Raw genomic sequence first — 20,023 nt, 5'->3', positions numbered from 1 at the left:
CTGTATATGTACACTCACCTAAAGGATTATTAGGAACACCTGTTCAATTTCTCATTAATGAAATTATCTAATCAACCAATCACATGGCAGTTGCTTCAATGCATTTAGGGGTGTGGTCCTGGTCAAGACAATCTCCTGAACTCCAAAACTGAATGTCAGAATGGGAAAGAAAGGTGATTTAAGCAATTTTGAGCATGGCATGGTTGTTGGTGCCAGACGGGCCACATCCAGTCTAAACATCCAGTATGCGGCAGTCCTGTGGGCGAAAATGCCTTGTTGATGCTAGAGGTCAGAGGAGAATGGGCCGACTGATTCAAGCTGATAGAAGAGCAACTTTGCCTGAAATAACCACTCGTTACAACCGAGGTATGCAGCAAAGCATTTGTGACGCCACAACACGCACAACCTTGAGGCGGATGGGCTACAACAGCAGAAGACCCAACCGGGTACCACTCATCTCCACTACAAATAGGAAAAAGAGGCTACAATTTGCAAGAGCTCACCAAAATTGGACAGTTGAAGACTGGAAAAATGTTGCCTGGTCTGATGAGTCGATTTCTGTTGAGACATTCAGATGGTAGAGTCAGAATTTGGCATAAACAGAATGAGAACATGGATCCATCATGCCTTGTTACCACTGTGCAGGCTGGTGGTGGTGGTGTAATGGTGTGGGGGATGTTTTCTTGGCACACTTTAGGCCCCTTAGTGCCAATTGGGCATCGTTTAAATGCCACAGCCTACCTGAGCATTGTTTCTGACCATGTCCATCCCTTTATGGCCACCATGTACCCATCCTCTGATGGCTACTTCCAGCAGGATAATGCACCATGTCACAAAGCTCGAATCATTTCAGATTGGTTTCTTGAACATGACAATGAGTTCACTGTACTAAAATGGCCCCCACAGTCACCAGATCTCAACCCAATAGAGCATCTTTGGGATGTGGTGGAACGGGAGCTTCGTGCCCTGGATGTGCAGCCCACAAATCTCCATCAACTGCAAGATGCTATCCTATCAATATGGGCTAACATTTCTAAAGAATGCTTTCAGCACCTTGTTGAATCAATGCCACGTAGAATTAAGGCAGTTCTGAAGGCGAAAGGGGGTCAAACACAGTATTAGTATGGTGTTCCTAATAATCCTTTAGGTGAGTGTATATGGCTTTATTTGAATGTGTTTGAGTGTGTATCTCATTTCAAGAATGTATACTAAAACTGTATTTTTCTACATAAACAAGCGGCATGAAAGTGCAGCTCCTATCTACTTGAATGGGGAAATACTAATTGCTTGGTCAAGATTACGATAAAAGGACATATTTCAAATAAACAATAAAATCTGACAACACTGTGTGGCTTCACTCGAGCGGTCCGGCTTCCTTGGGCCTCGGCACTTGAGGGGAATAGCGGCCCGGCATCCTGGCCCATCAGCTGTTTCTTTTCCTCAGGTTATGCAAAAAACAACATTTTACCATCTTGTATAGCTAATGCACATGCATGTTCTTGAGTTGAAAAGATGATTGCCTATTTTACCTGCGGTTGGGTATTCCAATTTCTCCAATTAATTTGAATAGAAGTGGCCCATCTCTGCTAAATAGTCTCTGTTTTGAAAAGCAGGAAATATTCATGGAACATTGACATCACCAATGAACAGTCCTTGAAATCGTCTTTACCACAATGCCAGGAACACTAGTTATGTCATTACGTGGTGATGTTAAAGAACTGTGCATTTGTTTTTATCAGGAGAACTTCTAGATTTCCCGGAGCGTGTTTGAAAGACAAACACATTCATCCTTTATAGTGAGTGTGTTAACCCATCAAACCACTTATAATTGCTAATCAATGTTGCTGATTTTCTCAAAGGTGCCACACTGAACATGCCACATAACTGCTTGTTCAGTCACTTGTCATAACTAGACTGAACTACTGTAACTCTCATCGCAGGCCTTCCTGCATGTGCAACTAGACCTCTGCAAATGATCCAGAATGCAGCAGCTCGTCTGGTCTTTAATGAACCAAAGAGAGTGCGTATTACACCACCTCTTTGTCTCTCTCCACTGGCTGCTGGTTGATGCACGTATTAAATTCAAGGCTCTGATGCTGGCATATAAAACAGTCACTGGGTCTGCTCCAGCATACCTAAAATAATTTATGCAGATCTACACTCCGCCAGAAGCCCGCGGTCGGTGAACGTCGTCTTGTTGTACCAACACAAAGAGGCACCAAAACACTTTCCCGAACTCTCAGCTTATCTCTATAAATCTGTGTGTATTTGTGGATTGTATTGTGAGCTTACTAAACCGTGTGTATGTACTATATTTGTGCATGTTGCAGTGAAGTGGAGTGTGCATTCATGGGAAACTTAGCTCAATTAAAGCTAAATAAAACTGAATGGAAGAGAAATTACAGTTTGTAGGCGCCCCTATTTTACAATTTTTACAAATTTTACAGCTCAAATAATACATGCATTTTAACCGAAAAAATTAATGTGTGCGTTTATAAAATTATAAGCTTCACATTTCTGCCTTTAAACCCTCCACAAATTGGCCCCATTGTGAGTGCCTCACTGTAAAACTGATTTTTGTTTTGTTTTTTTTTAAAGAAAAAGGACTAGTCGAATACATTTTTTTGGTAATCAGCATTATGCCACAAATGCTGTCGATTGAGATTAACTTGTATTGAACCCAGAATATTCCTTTTAAGTCGCTAATAAAACTTATTAAAAACTTATTTTTTGGCTAAAAATCAGGAATATAATAATTCCCCAATCACAATATTCCAGTGTACTGTATAATGTGAGGAGCAGAACAAATTTAGGATTAGGGCTGTCACGATTATGAAATTTGGCTGGCGATTAATTGTCAAAGAAATAATTGCGATTTATGACAATTAATTGTCTCTTTTAGGGATTTCATGATTAATTGTCATATAAATTGTCATAATTCTTTAGGTGCATGTGTGCTTTATGCACATTAAGAAGTAATTTATGCATATTTAATTTCAAATTTATAAATCAAATAATTTAAATGTGTATATATGATTTCCTTTTTAGGCTTTAAAACTATATGAATGACAAAAATATGTCTCTTTTTGGTCAACTTTAGTTTTGGTCAATTTTACATTTACACTTGTTATTTTAGTTCTTTTAAGAATAAATATAATACAAAGTACATTTTATTATATTTACATAATATAGAATTACATTAAGCAATAATACAAAATCTTTTTTTTAATTTCTTCACTTTTACACATCATTGTAATGCTTTTTGATTAAACCAATGAACCATTATTTCTCATGAAGCAAAACCTTTGAGATTTCATCATTTTATCACTCCACAGAAATAGTGAGCATAAGTCTCCTCCTCTGTGTCATTAACAATGCATGAATGAACCCGCTTTGACCAGAAACATTTGCCATCACAAATGATGAGGCGTTACTCTCCTCAATTTCGGTGGCGAGTCTCTGTTACCTCTGCTTCTGAGACAGTCGATCTGCGCATCTTATCATGCGGATCATTGTGCATGACACCGCGGAGACTCACAGCATGTGGAGGCTCATGCTACTATGGAGTGGTGGTGTAGTGGGCTAAAGCTTGTAACTGGTAATCAGAATGATGGCAGTTCAATCCCCACAGCCACCACCATTGTGTCCTTGAGCAAGGCACTTAACTCCAGGTTGCTCCGGGGGGGGGGTTGTCCCTGTAATAAGTGCACTGTAAGTTGCTTTGGATAAAAGTGTCTGCCAAATGCATAAATTAAAATGTAAATGTACTTTCCGCGATCCAAGCACAACTTACCACGCGCTCCGTTGAGAGCAAGGACCACAATCTCGACCACGAAGAGGTTACCCCATGTGGCTCTATCCTCCCTCACAACCAGGCCAATTTGGTTGCTTAGGAGACCTGGCTGGAGTCACTCGAACTCACGACTCCAGGGGCGGTATTCAGCATCAATACTCGCTGAGATACCCAGGCCCCCAGTTATACATTTTTTTTTATTTTTTTTTTTTAATGTTTTTAAATCGATCGTTATTGAGAGGCAATATATTAGTCCATATTACTAGTTGTTTCATAGTATTATTTTAGGTTCATCTTGTTTTAGTGTATTAACCACCTTACTGGAGGATTCAGAGTTTAGATGATACAGAACAGTGGTTCAAATTTAAATCAATTAATGTCTTTTGAAGCAAATCGATACGTTTGTTAAAAAATAAATAGTTAGCGGAATGAACTAATCCATTAATCTTATACTGATGCACAAGTTATGAATGTCAAACTCCAGATTAAATAAGAACTGTTGCAGACTATATAACAGTCTAAACCAGGGGTGCCCACACTTTTTTGCGTGATGATCTACTTTTAAATGACCAACTCAATAAGATCTACCAACTAAAAAAAATCACAGTTTTGTTTTAAAAAAAAAAATGCTTGTTGGGACTACTACATTTATGCCTACATGGAATTAATCTTCTAATTAATTAAAAAAATATATATAATAATGTTCAATGTTAATATAATTCAGTTTTAAAACTAAACCCAAAACACCTACAGCACAATATAAACAATAGTCAGGGCATTTACCTTATTCTGATGATTTGCACTGAATTGAAGCAGACAGTTTTGCATAATCCGGCATTAGCTGCTGGTAGCTAGCCTCAAAAACTGCTAGCTTCGCAATTTCGCGCTCTGTTCTAAAAGCACTTGGAAGGCGCGAACCTAGTTGTCATGGCAACTGAATAAACAAAAATCTCGCCTGGTCAAAATGTACTCGTCAAGTGCAAGTCAGACAGAAACAAAAATATGGAAAAACATTATATTTATTTGTATTAAAATTTTACAAAATACATTTAAATTTTGTGTGATCTACCAGCATTGCCTTTGCGATCGACTGGTAGATCGCGATCAACGTATTGGGCACCCCTGGTCTAAACTGTCTCTGGAACTGTTACTGTTTATTTAATGTTGTTTTTTAGACCTGTGAGACTTTAATCAAGAAGTGCAGTTATTGAGTGCTTATTCATATTACAATGTGTACTCCAGTTTTTTGGTAATAAGTGGAATTTTATAAAAGAATACATGAGTACTATCACAGTTCTTAATTGTTTAGAACATTTTAAAATACTGTGTATATATAGAATCGATCAATTATTGCATTTATGCCACTAAAGTATTCAAACCCATCTTTTACAATAATTATTGTATTAAATATATTTCTGATTTGTTGTATCAGTTCTGCTGAATTCGGTAATGATCTCATTATTTGTCAACAGGCTGCGGAGCACAGTAGATGCAATAAGGATTGTGTTTCTCATTTTCAAATAACTTCCTAAAAAGTACTGAAATAATCATTGAGAGGAATCAGAACTGGAATCGTTACATTCCTTTTGATTCCCATCCCTAGTTCAAATGGTTTTAAAGATCTGACCACTGTAGTGGGCTCCATGCAGAGGGATACAAATCTACTGAAATTCTTCATTTTAATGAATTATTTATGCTAATTAATAAATCAGTCTGTTTTTGTTTTGTTTTAGATCCAGTAAGACCATGAACCTGTGCTCCAAATGTTTCGCTGGTAAGTGTACTGAAACATACTGTATATTCAACATCTGTCTTAAAGATCATTGTTGACTCAAGTTCATAGACCACTGTGATTCCTGAAGTGATGGTGTGTATATTTTCACAGCCAAGACACATTTCTGTTAACATGTTTATTAACATGTGTCTCCTGTGACCACTTGTGTTTGGATTGAGGGGAGGATCTCTGATCATTTCATGACCCCAAAACAAAAATCAGCACACTGGTTTCCCCAAATATTCCTGAATATTAACTCACTGCAATTGTGATGCTTCAAACATAATGCCCTTTTCTAGTGGAGTTCCTGTTTTTAACCTGCATTAAATGTATGGTTCACCCAGAAATAATCATCATCATTGACGCCCTTAAGCCATCTCAAACTTGGATGTCCTCATACATTCTTCATAATATATTTGTGTTCCACTGAATAAAGAAGTCATGCAAGTGTGAGATGGCATAAGAGTAAGTGATTTTGGGTGAACTGTTGTTTTATAAGGCCACAAAGGATTGGTTTATCACACGATTGTGCCCCTGATCAAAACACTTCGATCTTCGATTTTCTCTTTCATAAGTATATCTTGAGTCACTACGACTGTTAATTTATTTATTTTATCTTATTGAAGACATTCAGAAAAAGCAGCCAGATAGTGAGTGTTCGTCCAAGTCAAGCTCAAGCTCTGAGAGTATGCAGACATACAACAGTGAAGCGGGCAGTGCCAGCAGCCCGGACCGGCCCTCACTGTCTCCACCTGCACATCCAGAACAGCCGACAGTCACAGTCACATCCCTCCCCTTCAGCACAGCACAGGAAGGTAACGCTCTGCTGTATACAACACACATTATGACATTGATCCACCTGTTCTGTATGAAGCGCAGTGCAAACTAGAGACATTTCAGGAATCATTAATATTGGGCAAAATCAGATGTCTTTGATCTTTTAGGCTTCTTTCACACAGTCAGTATTTGGGATTGACAACCATATTTACTTACAGGTTTGAGTCTTGAAATGTCCCGTTCATACAACAGCTTACAGTAGCAGCTTGATCACTGTCTAGTTCATCTTCTGACATACAGGTAGACACTTAATCAACTAAACCTAGTAAGGACTGTAAAGAGATGGACCAATGAAGCAGATCTGGAACTACAAGCCTGTTTTGACTGCACTGATTGGAGTGTTTTTAAAGCTGCAGACACCAATCTGGACGAGCTCACAGATACTGTTGAGCATTCCAACTAGAACTCATTTAATGTTCAACAATGACAAACCATGGTGTACAGCAAAACTCGGGCAGCTTCATCAGGCCAAAGAGGCTACTTACAGAAGTGGAGATAAAATCTTGTATGGTTTCAGCTCACTGCATCAGTGTGGTGAGGCCTGAAAGACATTACTAACTACAAGACACCATCCCCCAACACTGTAGGGAATCATCAACGGTCTGACGACCTGAATGTGCTTTACTGTAGATTTATAAAGCCAAGTCTCACACCCCACACCCACTCTGACCTTCACCTCACACAAACATCAACACCTACGACAACCACCCTATTTAGTCATCAAATTGTTATTTATTTGCACATATAGAAACTAATTGGAAGGTAATATTAGTGCACACATTAGTCTAGCAAACCATCGACTCTATTTGCACATTATCAATCACATTTTCTCACAAAAGACTGAATCAAATCAATTGTACATACAGTACACTATGACATTTATTCGTAGCACACGTGAAGCACTTTTACTTTGAAGTTGCACTCACGCTCCTGCGGATCCAGTTTGAGCAGTAAACAGATCGCCTGCTTGGTGCCCCTCGGACTAACTGTAATGTAGCATTTGTAATTTGGAGGAACTAAGTTTTGTTCCTGGCTGATAGAACAGCTGAAGAAAATGCTGGAATTTCATGAGGTTCATGAATTACATCTGCATATTTTCTGTCAGTATATGATACGTTTTATTGATATTTGCCTTTTTATCATAAGACAAGTCCATTTTATAAGTTTCAAGGAACTATTGAGGAGAGATAGGGGCAGAATGAAACAGGAAAGCATTTCAACTCATCGTGGCTCTGATGTGTGGCCTGTTATTATTGTATCACGATGGCACGTAACAACAAAACAAACTGTGATGGGTCATTTAAATGTCTAAAACATCTCTTTCTTGTGCAAGCAGGTGATTCTTGGCACCCTCGTGGCCTTAAGAAATAAATCGGGCAAACGGAAAAATTGAAATGCTTTATTATTAAATTAAAAAAAAAAACATATTGGTTGACCACTACTAGTAACTACAACATATATATTAGTAACATAAAAAGTTTGAAGGAAGAAATGTTAAAACACTTGCCATAGCAGGACATCCCGATTGTTGAGTCCTGGCCAGCATGAGCGCCAGATGCTGTTTGGGTTTGTGCGCTATTATTCCAGTGTGTCATTGTGCGGATGTGGGGACTTCCAACACTGTCAATCATGTCCATAGTCTTGTTAAAGGGGTTTCCTGTCTTGACATTTACATAAGATCTCACTGTCATATCGTCGACCAAAATCGGGCAATATGCACTAAGCTTTATTGAATATGGCAACAATAGTCTTTGCTTCTACGATTTCTTCTGTGATTTTGGTTTCATTCTGTAACTTTCCAATCAGAAGTCTCCACAGCAGGCTATTACTGTCAGGCAGCGAGCTTGGCCGTGTCCAAAATAAAGAATCTGTCGGCAGTCTGACAGGCAATATGTTCAGTCCTGCATCTCTCCTCATTCTAAAGCATGTGTGAATATTTTTAGACAATGGAGGTGTTTTAGTAAAGCCCGGTGCTCACTTACAATCTCAAAACCTTGATAAAGGGAATTTGCGCAAGCATGTTCTTAGACAGAAAACACAACGATTATAAAAAATTATGTACAATAAATTGGTTATCTGCTTTCCCCACCATCTTAATCATCGTCAAATCTAGCTCTAAGTCCAACTATTTAAAATGGGAACCCACTAGTGTGGAAAGAGACTTCATTATTACAACAGACTTTGACATAACAGCCAGAAGTTGTTTATCACAAATAAAGTTCACATTAATCAGTTAATATTTTATTTTAGATGATTGGGCAAAGTGGCTGGATTAGCCCTGCAGTCAAAAATAAAAATGGGAATTTGAGCTTGCGTTGCTCGAAGTGTCTGCGTCCACGTACTTACATAGAGTTTAAGCCTTTAGCATCTTCCTCAAAATGTTAACTCCTAATTCTCTCACAGGAGCTTCATGTTCCAGAGTAGCACAAGGTCTTCTCTGCACTCCCACCAAACGACCGTGCCATACAGGTATGAGCACCTGCAGCACACTGGAGATGTTTGAGTGCTTATTTATTCTTCTGAACTGGATGTTTCTTCTGCTGTAGATGTTTCTGCTTCAGACGATGAGGCGTCTCCAGCTAAACGTGCGCGGCTTGATGACTGCTCATCAGGAAAAGAGGCGAGGAGTGGACCCAAGCAGAAGAACCGCAGGCGCTGTTTTCAATGTTCAAGCAAACTAGAGCTGGTACAGGCGGAGCTGGGCTCCTGTCGCTGTGGTGAGTCAACCAGTTCCACACTCAGTTTCAGTGTGTTTTTGCACTTGGTTTAATTGTTTCATCTGAACCAAGTTTAATTCCAGCCCCTGTTCCCACAAGTATTGTTTTTGACTTTTGACTTTAGGCTTCAAATGGTGGTTTGTATCATTAACATGAGAAGCATCATGAGTTCTAGTGGCAATTCTTTACGGTTGCAGCTGGAAAACGACTCTGGACAGAATTGGTGACAAAAATGGAGAGCAGTGTTCGTTCCACTTTTTAGGGGTCCACGCAGTAGAGCTGAACTTTTTTACTTTTATTTCAGGAATCTTATGGGTTATAAACAATGTTCCCCTTTCCTCTGAATCGTTGCATATGGCTGACTCTACAGCCGTGGCCAAAAGTATTGGCAGTGAGATAAATTTTGTGTTTCACAAAGTTTTCTGCTTCAGTTGTTGTGGTGATGATTCACATTGCTTCTAGATTATTGTGCAGAGTGATCAGATGCATTTTAAATAATTGCAAAAAGCTTCATTGGCCAAAAACTTTATCAAAAAACTTTATTCACAGTTTTTTGGCCCTGCCACAAAATGACCAGCTAACATCATTTCACTAATCATATCAGCAGCACCTGGGAAAATGCGAACGAGTACAAGTCAGGTAAAATCACTATCGTTCTGTTTGGATTATAAGAGCAGACTGATTGCTATAAAAGGAGGGAAGAAGTGCTTCCAATCGTTGTGTTCTTGTTCGCAATGGTTACCTCTAAAGAAAGACGTGCAGCCATCATAGCTTTGCATCAAAATGGCCTCGCATGCAAGGAAATTGCTGCAAAGAATATTGCACCTGAAAGAACCATTTACCGGATCATCAAGAACTTCAAGGAGAGAGAGTAAACTGCAGTGAAGAAGGCTTCAGGACGTCCCAGAGTGTCCAGCAAGCGCCAGGACCATCTCCTCCTGAGGAGTCAGCTACGGAATCGTGTCACCACCAGTGCAGAGCTTGCTCAATATTGGCAGCAGGTTGGTGTGAGTGCAACTGCACGCACATTGAGGCGAAGTCTTTTGGACAATTGCCTGGTGTCAAGAAGGGCAGCAAAGAAGCCACTTCCTCCAAGAAAAACAAAGGACATACTGAAATTCTGCAGGAAGTACAAGGATTGGACAGCAGAAGACTGGTGCAAAGTTTCTCTGAAGCCCCCTTCCGACTGTTTGGGACATCTGGAAAATCGATAGTCCGGAGTAGAAAAGGTGAGTGCTACCATGAGTCCTGTGTCGTACCAAAAGTGAACCATCCTGAGACCATCCATATGTGGGGGTTGCTTTTCATCCAAGGGAGTGGGCTCTCTCACAATTCTGCCCAAAAACACTGCCATGAATAAAGAGTGGTATCAAAACTTCCTGCAAGAGCAACTTCTCCCAAAGATCCAGGAGCAATTTGGTGATGATCCGTGCATTTTCCAGCATGATGGAGCAGCATGTCACAAGTCTAGTGTGATAATGATGTGGCTTGGAAATCACTACATTGAAATTTTGGATCCATGGCCAGGCAACTCCCTGAATCCCATAGAGAACCTGTGGTCAATCCTCAAAAGGCGAGTGGACAAGCAGAAGCCCACAAATTGTGATAAACTCCAAGCACCAATAAAGCAAGAATGAATCGCCATCAGTCAGGATATGGCGCAGAAGCTGATATCCAGCATGCCAGAGCGAATTGCAGAGGTTATGAAGAACAAGGGTCAACACTGTAAATATTGACTCTTTGCATATATTGAATGTTTTTGCCAATAAAAGCTTTTAAAACTTGAAATGCTTATAATTGTTTTCCAGTATACCATAGAAACATGTGAAAATATAATCTACAAATACTGAAGCAGCAAACTTTGCTAAACACAAAATGTATTTCACTGCCAATACTTTTGGCCACGGCTGTAGACCCACGTCTATGCAAACTTCAGGAGCTTGACAGTGGGTGGTGCAGTCATTTGTGTAGAGCGAGAAGTGTAGTGGGGAGAGCACACATCCCTGGGGGGCACCGGTGCTGATGGTACAGGTGCTGGAAGTAACACTTGGTTTCCAAAGTCTGCAGATATGGGGTGCATTTTCAAAAGTCTCTGTTTTCAGTGGAGAAAAACAACCCACTTTTTCAAACATCTTTGACATTTGTTTCATTTGAATGAAATTTGCCTTGTATCGTCTAGAAACACCAAAGAATTTTAATTCGTCAAATTGTTTGGCAGACTTTAGCCAATGCATTTTTTGAGCATGACCCATAATTACTTTTGAGTCCAAACTCATAGACCATAGTTTCACATTCAAATCTTATACCTTTCAATTTAAAGGAGTAGTTCACCCAAAATGAAAATTCTCTCACCCTCATGCCTTCCTAGAGGTGTATGCCTTTCTTCTAGTGAACACAAATGAAGATTTTTAGAAAAGTTGAAGCTCTGTAGGTCCTTATAATGCATGTTTACTGATGCCATCAGACTGCTGGCTATTTGACAGTCCAAAAGGCACATTTAGGCAGCATAAAAGTAATCCAGATGACTCCAGTCGATTAATTAAGTCTTCTAAAGCAAACCGATAGGTTGGTGTAAGAAACAAATCGATAATTAAAATATTTTTCTTAAAACGTTGCTTCCAGCCAGCGCTGGGATACTGTATGATATGAACTAACTCTCGCGTGCCGTTCATCCTCTGTTGTATACGAAGTGCGCGCCTCTGATGCCACAGCGCTTGCTTCTGCTGGCAGGAATTTTTTTTTTTTTTTAAAGTTAAGAGATTTATCAACGTGTCAATCTACACAGGATTAATATAAGCAGAGCTTTGCTTTACAGGGCATTTTATAGTAAGTTTAAGATGCAAAACGGGAACGCACAGTCCTGAAAAAGTCTAGAAAAATCACATGCATGATTCACGCAGAATTAAAATCATGGAGAAGCTCTGGTAATTATTGCATGACCCCACATCCCCATATAAAACTAATCCTGTCTGAATAGTGTACGTTTGGAATGAAATGTTTGCTCTATAGCCTATATGTGTAGCCTCCGATAGAAGTTTCCACAGTATTTAATTAGCCCTATTTAGCATAGTGTGATGATGCAAAGTATTTGTATAAAACAATAGGTGAGACAACATTTCTTTGACAACATTCTTGGTTAATTGTTTGAATTAAGTACAATAATAAATCAAAATCTTGTCATGTAGGTATGCAACCTGATCTTTGATAGCGCAAATGACAAAACTGCATAAACAACTGCTTGTTTTACTTTAACCTCGTACAACCCTGCGTCCACATTTGTGGACATTGTATTTTGGCTTCGTTATACGCAACGCATAATTTAAATGTATTAAAACCTCTGAATACTGTTCACAAGACTAAACATTTGGTGCACTGCAACACGTGACACAACAGCATGACGTTAATATAATAGTACAGGAAGCGCCAACAAAAGTGCCTCTGGTATGAAACCTCTAAGTTTTTTGATTGAAACCTGTTTGGTTGTGAAGAGTAGCATCTCTAGTTTTGTTTGATATACCACTTTAAAAATCTGTAAAATTTTCATGCACTGATAAACATGAAGTTCACATGTGGAAAATGGGACCTTATTCCCTCAAAAGTTGAAAAACATGTTAGTTCTTTTGAATAACTTTCTACATTAACACATCTGTGGATCATTTTGCTTCATTTTAATATAAATTGTTATATTTTATTTTAACACTGTACAATACGGTTCCATTCATTAAGATTAGTAAATGCATTCCTATATTTATTGTGCATTTTCACATTGAGAATAAATGTGTTCAGAATCCGCTTTATTGCTAAGTATGCTTACACCTATGTAGCGAATCAGCTCTATATTCTTCCACCATTAGGTAGCGAATCAGCTCTATGAAATATTAATAATCAATCATAACTTGTTATAATCAATTATGAATATTTGGATCAGTTAATCGGGTTAACTTGATTTAGCTACATTAACATCACAACCAAATACTCGGTTCATCCCGTGAACACTCAATATTGGTTATTAATTAATTAATTAATAGAAAGGTACATTTCCGGGGCATGGGAAATGTCTTTCTTACTAAGTATTAAGAGCAAGTAGTCAAAATCTATGATTAGTGACTTTAGATATGAGCTTGAGACACAGACAACTTTACATGTGACATGAACAAGACTTTATTAACTAGACTAAACATTTAAACTACTCTAACATACATATACATACATTCATACAGTTTACCAAGGGAAAGAGGGCTGAAGCAGAATACAGGAAGGCAAGAAGTTATAGCATTGTTTGAATTTCAGCAGATCAACAGCCTGAGCAAACCATCATATTAGTTCTGACACGCCCTTTTTAGAAAGGGGTTAAGGATACTTAATGTATCAAATAATGAGACTAAGTTTGATACTTGCATGTCCCATTTGAATTAAACTGTCCTGATGCAATTTGTTGAGGCTCCAGTTGATCTTTGATGTTGTCTTGATGAGAGAGAGAACCAGTGAGAGTCAGAGGATCTTGGTGAATGGGCAGTCAAGGCCGTAGGTAGCCTGGCGCACGCTTGGGAGTCCTTGGGGCCTTCTAGTTTGGCATCATTCAGCGAGAGAGTGAGAGAGCACAAGGCTCAGAGAACCAGAAAGCAAGAGATAAGCGACAAGAGAGAGCGAGCTAAGAGAGAGAGAGAGCGGAAGTGGGCGCAGCAATTTTATACCCTCAGGAAACAGGTCCCACCTCTCATTGGCTCGACCAATAAGAAGGGTTTGAGTTCTAGGCGGGAATTTGGTTTATTGCTCTTTGTTGTAAAATTGCCCATTGCATGTGCAAGAAAGAAAATAGGAAACATACTTGTAATACTAATATGTTGTTGTTATCGACATATCATGTACACAGTCATTTCAATCTTCAGAATACCAAGTTATAGAGACCAAATATGCCACACATATGATTTTGGTTAACCATAGTATGCAAAGTCTGAAACATTAACCCATTAGTTTGCAAGAAAACATAGATCAAGCACATTTAAGGGAAAATGTGAGATGGCACATTAGATACATGTCAATATTTATCACATGGATATATAGAATATATATATAGGATTAACAGGGTTCATTTCTCTTTCTCAGTAAGAGAATGAAGTGAGGGTCAGCACTTCTCTGAACATTCCTTTGGAGGTCGTAAAAGTCTCCCTTACTCTGGGCATGAGAGAGTTCCTTTGTCAAAGCTCATTTGCATGTTTATGACAGTAAGAGATTTTGGGCTGAATGACTCAAAAGATAGTAAAACATCACGTAATATCATTCTACAGAGATCTTATATTCGAATTCAGCTCGGACAAATCGTAAGGTTTAATTTGATACCAAGAAACATGTGTTTAGTACACTTAGAAAGGGAATATACACTGAGGCTATTAAATATGAGGCCTCAGAGTTTAAAACACACAACGAAACAGTTCTAACGAGTTTGATATACCTCAGAAATACACAACATACAGGAATTACACGTATTTCATTAGCAATATGCAGTTCTGTGTTTAACTGAAAAACACACACACACATTTTTACGTTCAAAGTTTCCCCTTCCTGTCCACACGATAAGCACGTGGTGAGCATGCGGATGTCACATGCGGTTCTCTGTCAATAGTTCATTGTCTCTTTGTCAATACATTTATTGTGCTTGTGGAGACTGGTTGGCGCTATTTCAGTAATTAGGGGAGTTTTTAAACAGTAAGTTCTTGTTTGTTCGTGAATCTGTTAAAGCCACTGATCCTCCGCCATACCTTACACCTACAAGGAATTTGTCTTGGTGACAGGAGCTTCCATTGCACAACAATACAAAAACATCAGCAAGACCGATAATTAAAAACAAAAAAAAATAATAAAAATAAATAATTATACATATACGTACATACACTCAGACACACACCTACATACCCACATACACGCATGTAGTGGAAATCTATTACAAATCTGTTATATAAAGTACAAAAATACAGTATATTATGTACAGTGCAGTGTATGTAATGGCAGAAGTGGATATGTTGTATAATATAAACAGACTTAACTCCTGTTAATAGACTGAACTCCTGTTCGAGCTCCCAATGAGCCAAATAATGAGAGAACCAAATTGCTTACCACAGCTATGCAAACGACACACAGATCTACTTAGCCCTATCACCTTACGATTACAGCCCCATTGACTCCCTGTGCCAATGCATTGATGAAGTAAACAGTTGGATGTGCCAAAACTTTCTTCAGTTAAACAAAGACAAAACTGAAGTCATTGTGTTTGGAAACAAAGATGAAGTTCTCAAGGTGAATGCATACCTTGACGCTAGGGGTCAAACTACAAAAAATCAAGTCTGGAATCTTGGTGTGTCTCTAGAGTCAGACCTTAGTTTCAGTAGTCATGTCAAAGCAATAACTAAATCAGCATACTATCATCTGAAAAATATTGCAAGAATTAGATGCTTTGTTTCCAGTCAAGACCTAGAGAAACTTGTGCATGCTTTCATCACCAGCAGGGTGGATTATTGTAATGGACTCCTAACTGGCCTTCCCAAAAAGTCCATAAGACAGTTGCAGCTCATACAGAACGCTGCTGCCAGAATTCTGAGCAGAACCAGAAAATATGAACATATCACACCAGTCCTCAGGTCTTTACACTGGCTCCCAGGTACATTTAGGATTGATTTTAAAGTATTATTACTGGTATATAAATCACTCAATGGGCTAGGACCTCAGTATATTGCAGATATGCTCACTGAATATAAACCCAACAGATCACTCACATCATTAGGATCACATCAGCTAGAAATACCAAGGGTTCACTCTAAGCAAGGAGAGTCTGCTTTTAGCTTTTATGCCAGCCGCAGCTGGAACCAGCTTCCAAAAGAGATCAGATGTGCTCCTACAGTAGTCACATTTAAATCCAGACTCAAAACACATCTGTTTAGCTGTGCATTTACTGAATGAGCACTGTGCCACTGTGTGTCCGACTGTTTGTACTGTATTTTATTTTATATTCTAAACTGTTTCAATTATTCTTATTTTTTTATTCTTATTTTAATCTCTTCTATGTAAAGCTTCTATATAAATAAACTTGCCTTGTTTATTGCACATAATTATTGCTAAATGGGGCAATTTTAACTGTTTGTGAGATGGATCGCCTGAGGGGAAAAAACTGTTCCTGTGTCTGACGGTTCTGGTGTTCAGAGCTCTGAAGCGTCGGCCAGAAGGGAACAGTTCAAAAAGGTAGTCGGCTGGGTGAGTGGGATCCAGAGTGATTTTTACAGCCTTTTTCTCACTCTGGAAGTGTATAGTCCTTGAAGGGGGGAAGGGGGCAATCAATAATCCTCTCAGCGGTCCAAACTGTCCTCTGTAGTCTTCTGATGTCCGATTTCGTAGCTGCACCAAACCAGACAGTTAGTGAAGTTTAGAGGACAGACTCAATGACTGTGGAGTAGAACTGTTTCAGCAGCACCTGTGGCAGGTTGAAATTCCTCAGCTGGCGAAGGAAATACAACCTCTGCTGGGCCTTTTTCACAATGGAGTAAATGTGTGTCTCCCACTTCAGGTCCTGTGAGATGGTAGTGCCCAGGAACCTGAATGACTCCACTGCTGCCACAGTGCTGTTTAGAATGGTGAGGAGGACAATGCTGGGGTGTTCCTCCTGAAGTCCACTATCATCTCAACCGTTTTGACCGTGTTCAGCTCCAGATTATTATGATTGCACCAGTGAGCCAGCCGTTCAACCGATGACAGTGGTGTCGTCTGCAAACTTCAGGAGCTTGACAGTGGGTGGTGCAGTCATTTGTGTAGAGCGAGAAGAGTAGTGGGGAGAGCACACATCCCTGGGGGGCACCGGTGCTGATGGTACAGGTGCTGGAAGTAAATTTTCCCTGCCTCACAAGCTGCTGCCTGTCTGTCAGAAAGCTGGTAATCCACTGACAGATAGACATGGGAACAAGGAGTTGGTTTAACTTAGTCCGGTGTTACGATCCTCTGTATCTGTTTTGTGTGGGTTGTTGTTTTGTATGTGTGCAGGGATTGGTTGCAGCGGGAGGCGCTCCTGATCGGTGGATCTACTGATTCACCGCCTTTAAAAGGGCGGCGTTAACTGAAGATGGAAGCTCATTCTGGCGTTGGCCTTGTGGCGTGAAGAGCTCCGGATTCCTTCTCCCGTCGACAGATCCCCAAAACCTTTAACCTGATTATGTTCGTTTGTTTGAGATGAGTTAAATCGGTTTTGTTTGTATGTTTTAGGAGCCTAGGGGTGTCCTGTCATTTTGTTTTGGCTTTGTTTGCGATTTGTTTATTTATAGGGAGTTAGGGAAGTTTCTTTGTATTTGGTTTATTCTCCCGATTAGGTAATTTATATATGTTTGTTTATAAGTCTATTTTTGTTTATTATTTTGACCTTGGGGCACCCTGAAGTCATTGCTCCTTAATTTATCATCTTTTCCACTTTAAAATAAATTATACTTTTTGTGGAACTTAAGTTTGTGTCTTTGGTGATCTGTCGGCTGGGGCTGTGTTCCGAAATTTCACGTCAAGCCGTCCTTGTAAGTGCGGGACGTAACAAATGGGGGCTCGTCCTTTCGTAACGAATTGGGACACGTTATGGTAACAAATTCGTTTTATGGTATGTATACATCTCTTTTTCTCCTTTTGCTGGTGTAAACGTTTCATTGGCAGTTTTTTTTCTTGAAAATTGGGGAAAGGGATATAGAATGGATTTTAGTATTGAGGCGTTTCGACAAAAGCCTTCGTGTGAAGGGTTAGAATTGTGTCGTAAAGCGGATTTGTATTTGATTGCTGATTATTATGACATTGCAGTAGTAAAATCAGCTCGTAAAAAAGAAGTGCGGGACGTAATACAGGCTGCTTTGATGCAACAGGGTGTCTTAACAGCAGTTAAAAATCCTGAAAGTGAGGTTGGGGAGATAGGTGAAAGCGCAAGTGATGAAGAGCAGGGTTCAAGTAGTGAACCGGTGCTTCTTTCACTTAGTGGGGTAGATACGGAAGATTTAAAACTCGCTGTCCAGTTGAAACAACTTGATTTGGAAATTAAACGTCAAGAACATACTACCCAACTCTTGCGTTTTAGACAATGTGAATTGGAGACACAAGCTGGTCGACCGCTCGGTGAGTCTAAAACAAGGCTACCTGCTGTTGTTCGAACTAGCCGGAGTTTACATCATGTTTCTGATTCATCGTTGCCTATGCCTTCTGCAACTTCTTTGGATTTTGACATTAGTAGACAAATCAACCTCGCGCCACCGTTTCGGGAGGCCGAGGTTGATTCATATTTTGGTGCATTTGAATGCGTCAACGCTGTTTTGAATTGGCCGAAAGAAGTCTGGCCTCTTTTGTTGCAATGTCGTTTAACTGGAAAGGCTCAGGAAGTCTGTTCCGCATGTGAAAGCTGCCAATGAAACGTCCGTTGAGTATGCGCGTGAGAAAACCGCACTTTTTGATAAATGGTGTCAAGCCAGAAAAACGACAAATTTTAAGCAGCTTCGTGAGCTCATTTTGATTGAAGAGTTTAAAAATTTGTTACCCGATAAAATTGTGGTTTACTTGAATGAGCAAAAAGTTATGATTCTTGCGGAGGCTGACGAATTTGTATTAACGCACGAGCATATTCGTGGCACCTGCTCGTCGAGAAATGCCAAATTTTGTGAGTTCTGAGAGAACTTTTAAGTCGTCTAAACTCTTGAAACCAGTCGTGCAATCTGATGATCGTGAGTGTTTTTATTGTCATGAAGCCGGTCATTTGATTGCTGTATGTCCCGTTTTGAGAAAGAAAAATAAGACAAAACAGCTTAAAGGATTCGGTTTCGTACGAACTGTTACTAAACCGTCGAAGCCAGAAATTGATGCAATTTTTGAACCTTTTATTGGTCAGGGAATGATTTCTTTAAGTGATTTGGAAAATGATCAAGTGCCTGTTGCTGTGTTGCGTGACACAGGGACAGCGCAGTCGTTTATTTTGAAAAGTTCGTTGCCATTTTCAGAGAAAACGTATTGTGGCTCTGATGTGTTAGTGCAGGGAATTGCAATGCAAGTGGAAAAGGTTCCCTTGCATAGAATATATATTCGCTCTGAGTGGGTAACTGGTTTCGTAAAAGTGGCCGTTCGTGCTCAATTACCTATAAATGGCGTAATCCTGATAATGGGATATTACTTGGCAGGTGGAAAAGTTTTCCCTCTCCCTGAAGTCATTGAGAATCCGCTAGATGAAACATCCGTTGTGTGCAAGCAAGATGCGGTAGATTTGACTGTGTTTCCTGCCTGTGTGATTACTCGAGCTCAATCACAAAAATTTTCCACCGTAGTTGATCTTTGACACTTTTCTTGTGGATGAAAACGTGACTGATTCTGGTCCATTACTGTCTGAGATGTCCGCGTTTAAACCGCTGTCTACTAGCAGTGGTGCTGAATTTGGTTCCGCTGATCTGTTACTATCTGTAGACCGCACGTTATTGGCTGTCGAGCAAAAACAAGATCAGTCGCTCGAATTTTACCGAGATTCTGCTGTAAGATCAAAAGAAATTGGGAAAAAGCCAATTGGTTATTACTTCATGGATGGAGTATTAATGCGGAAATGGACACCTTTAGTGTCTGATAATTCAGGTTGGGACACATTGTACCAGATAGTCGTTCCCAAATGTTTTCGAGAACAGGTGTTAAGTGTGGCACATGATAATGTGGCTGGCCATTTAGGTGTGGCTAAAACGCTTTATCGAGTTTTGCGTCATTTCTTTTGGCCTAGGATTAAGTCAGATGTTACAAAATATTGTAGATCATGCCATGCTTGTCAAATGGTTGGGAAGCCTAACCAGGTTATCTCCCCAGCACCTCTTAAGCCGATTCCTGCTATCGGAGAACCATTTGAGCGCATATTATTAGATTGTGTCG

At 39.6% G+C, this 20,023-nt stretch overlaps 1 protein-coding gene across 3 annotated transcripts in view; it reads left to right on the top strand.

Annotated features, from left to right (window-relative positions):
- LOC127624348 (AN1-type zinc finger protein 3-like) overlaps positions 1–20,023 on the top strand; it is a 42,267-nt gene that overhangs the window by 9,745 nt on the left and 12,499 nt on the right. For 2 of the 3 annotated variants that reach the window (XM_052099138.1, XM_052099139.1), the window contains 4 exons: positions 5,527–5,567; positions 6,194–6,382; positions 8,808–8,873; positions 8,951–9,121. In XM_052099138.1, the coding sequence (XP_051955098.1) occupies positions 5,527–5,567; positions 6,194–6,382; positions 8,808–8,873; positions 8,951–9,121 (467 nt within the window). Of the gene's footprint in view, positions 1–1,174; positions 1,797–5,526; positions 5,568–6,193; positions 6,383–8,807; positions 8,874–8,950; positions 9,122–20,023 lie in introns of those variants that run through there. The other variant, XM_052099140.1, reaches the window with a different exon arrangement.

The sequence above is a fragment of the Xyrauchen texanus genome, chromosome 30, assembly GCF_025860055.1.
Source record: "Xyrauchen texanus isolate HMW12.3.18 chromosome 30, RBS_HiC_50CHRs, whole genome shotgun sequence".
Lineage (NCBI taxonomy): Eukaryota > Metazoa > Chordata > Actinopteri > Cypriniformes > Catostomidae > Xyrauchen > Xyrauchen texanus.
The sequence above is the reverse complement of the archived record's forward strand: the minus strand, read 5'-3'. Positions and strand labels throughout refer to the sequence as shown.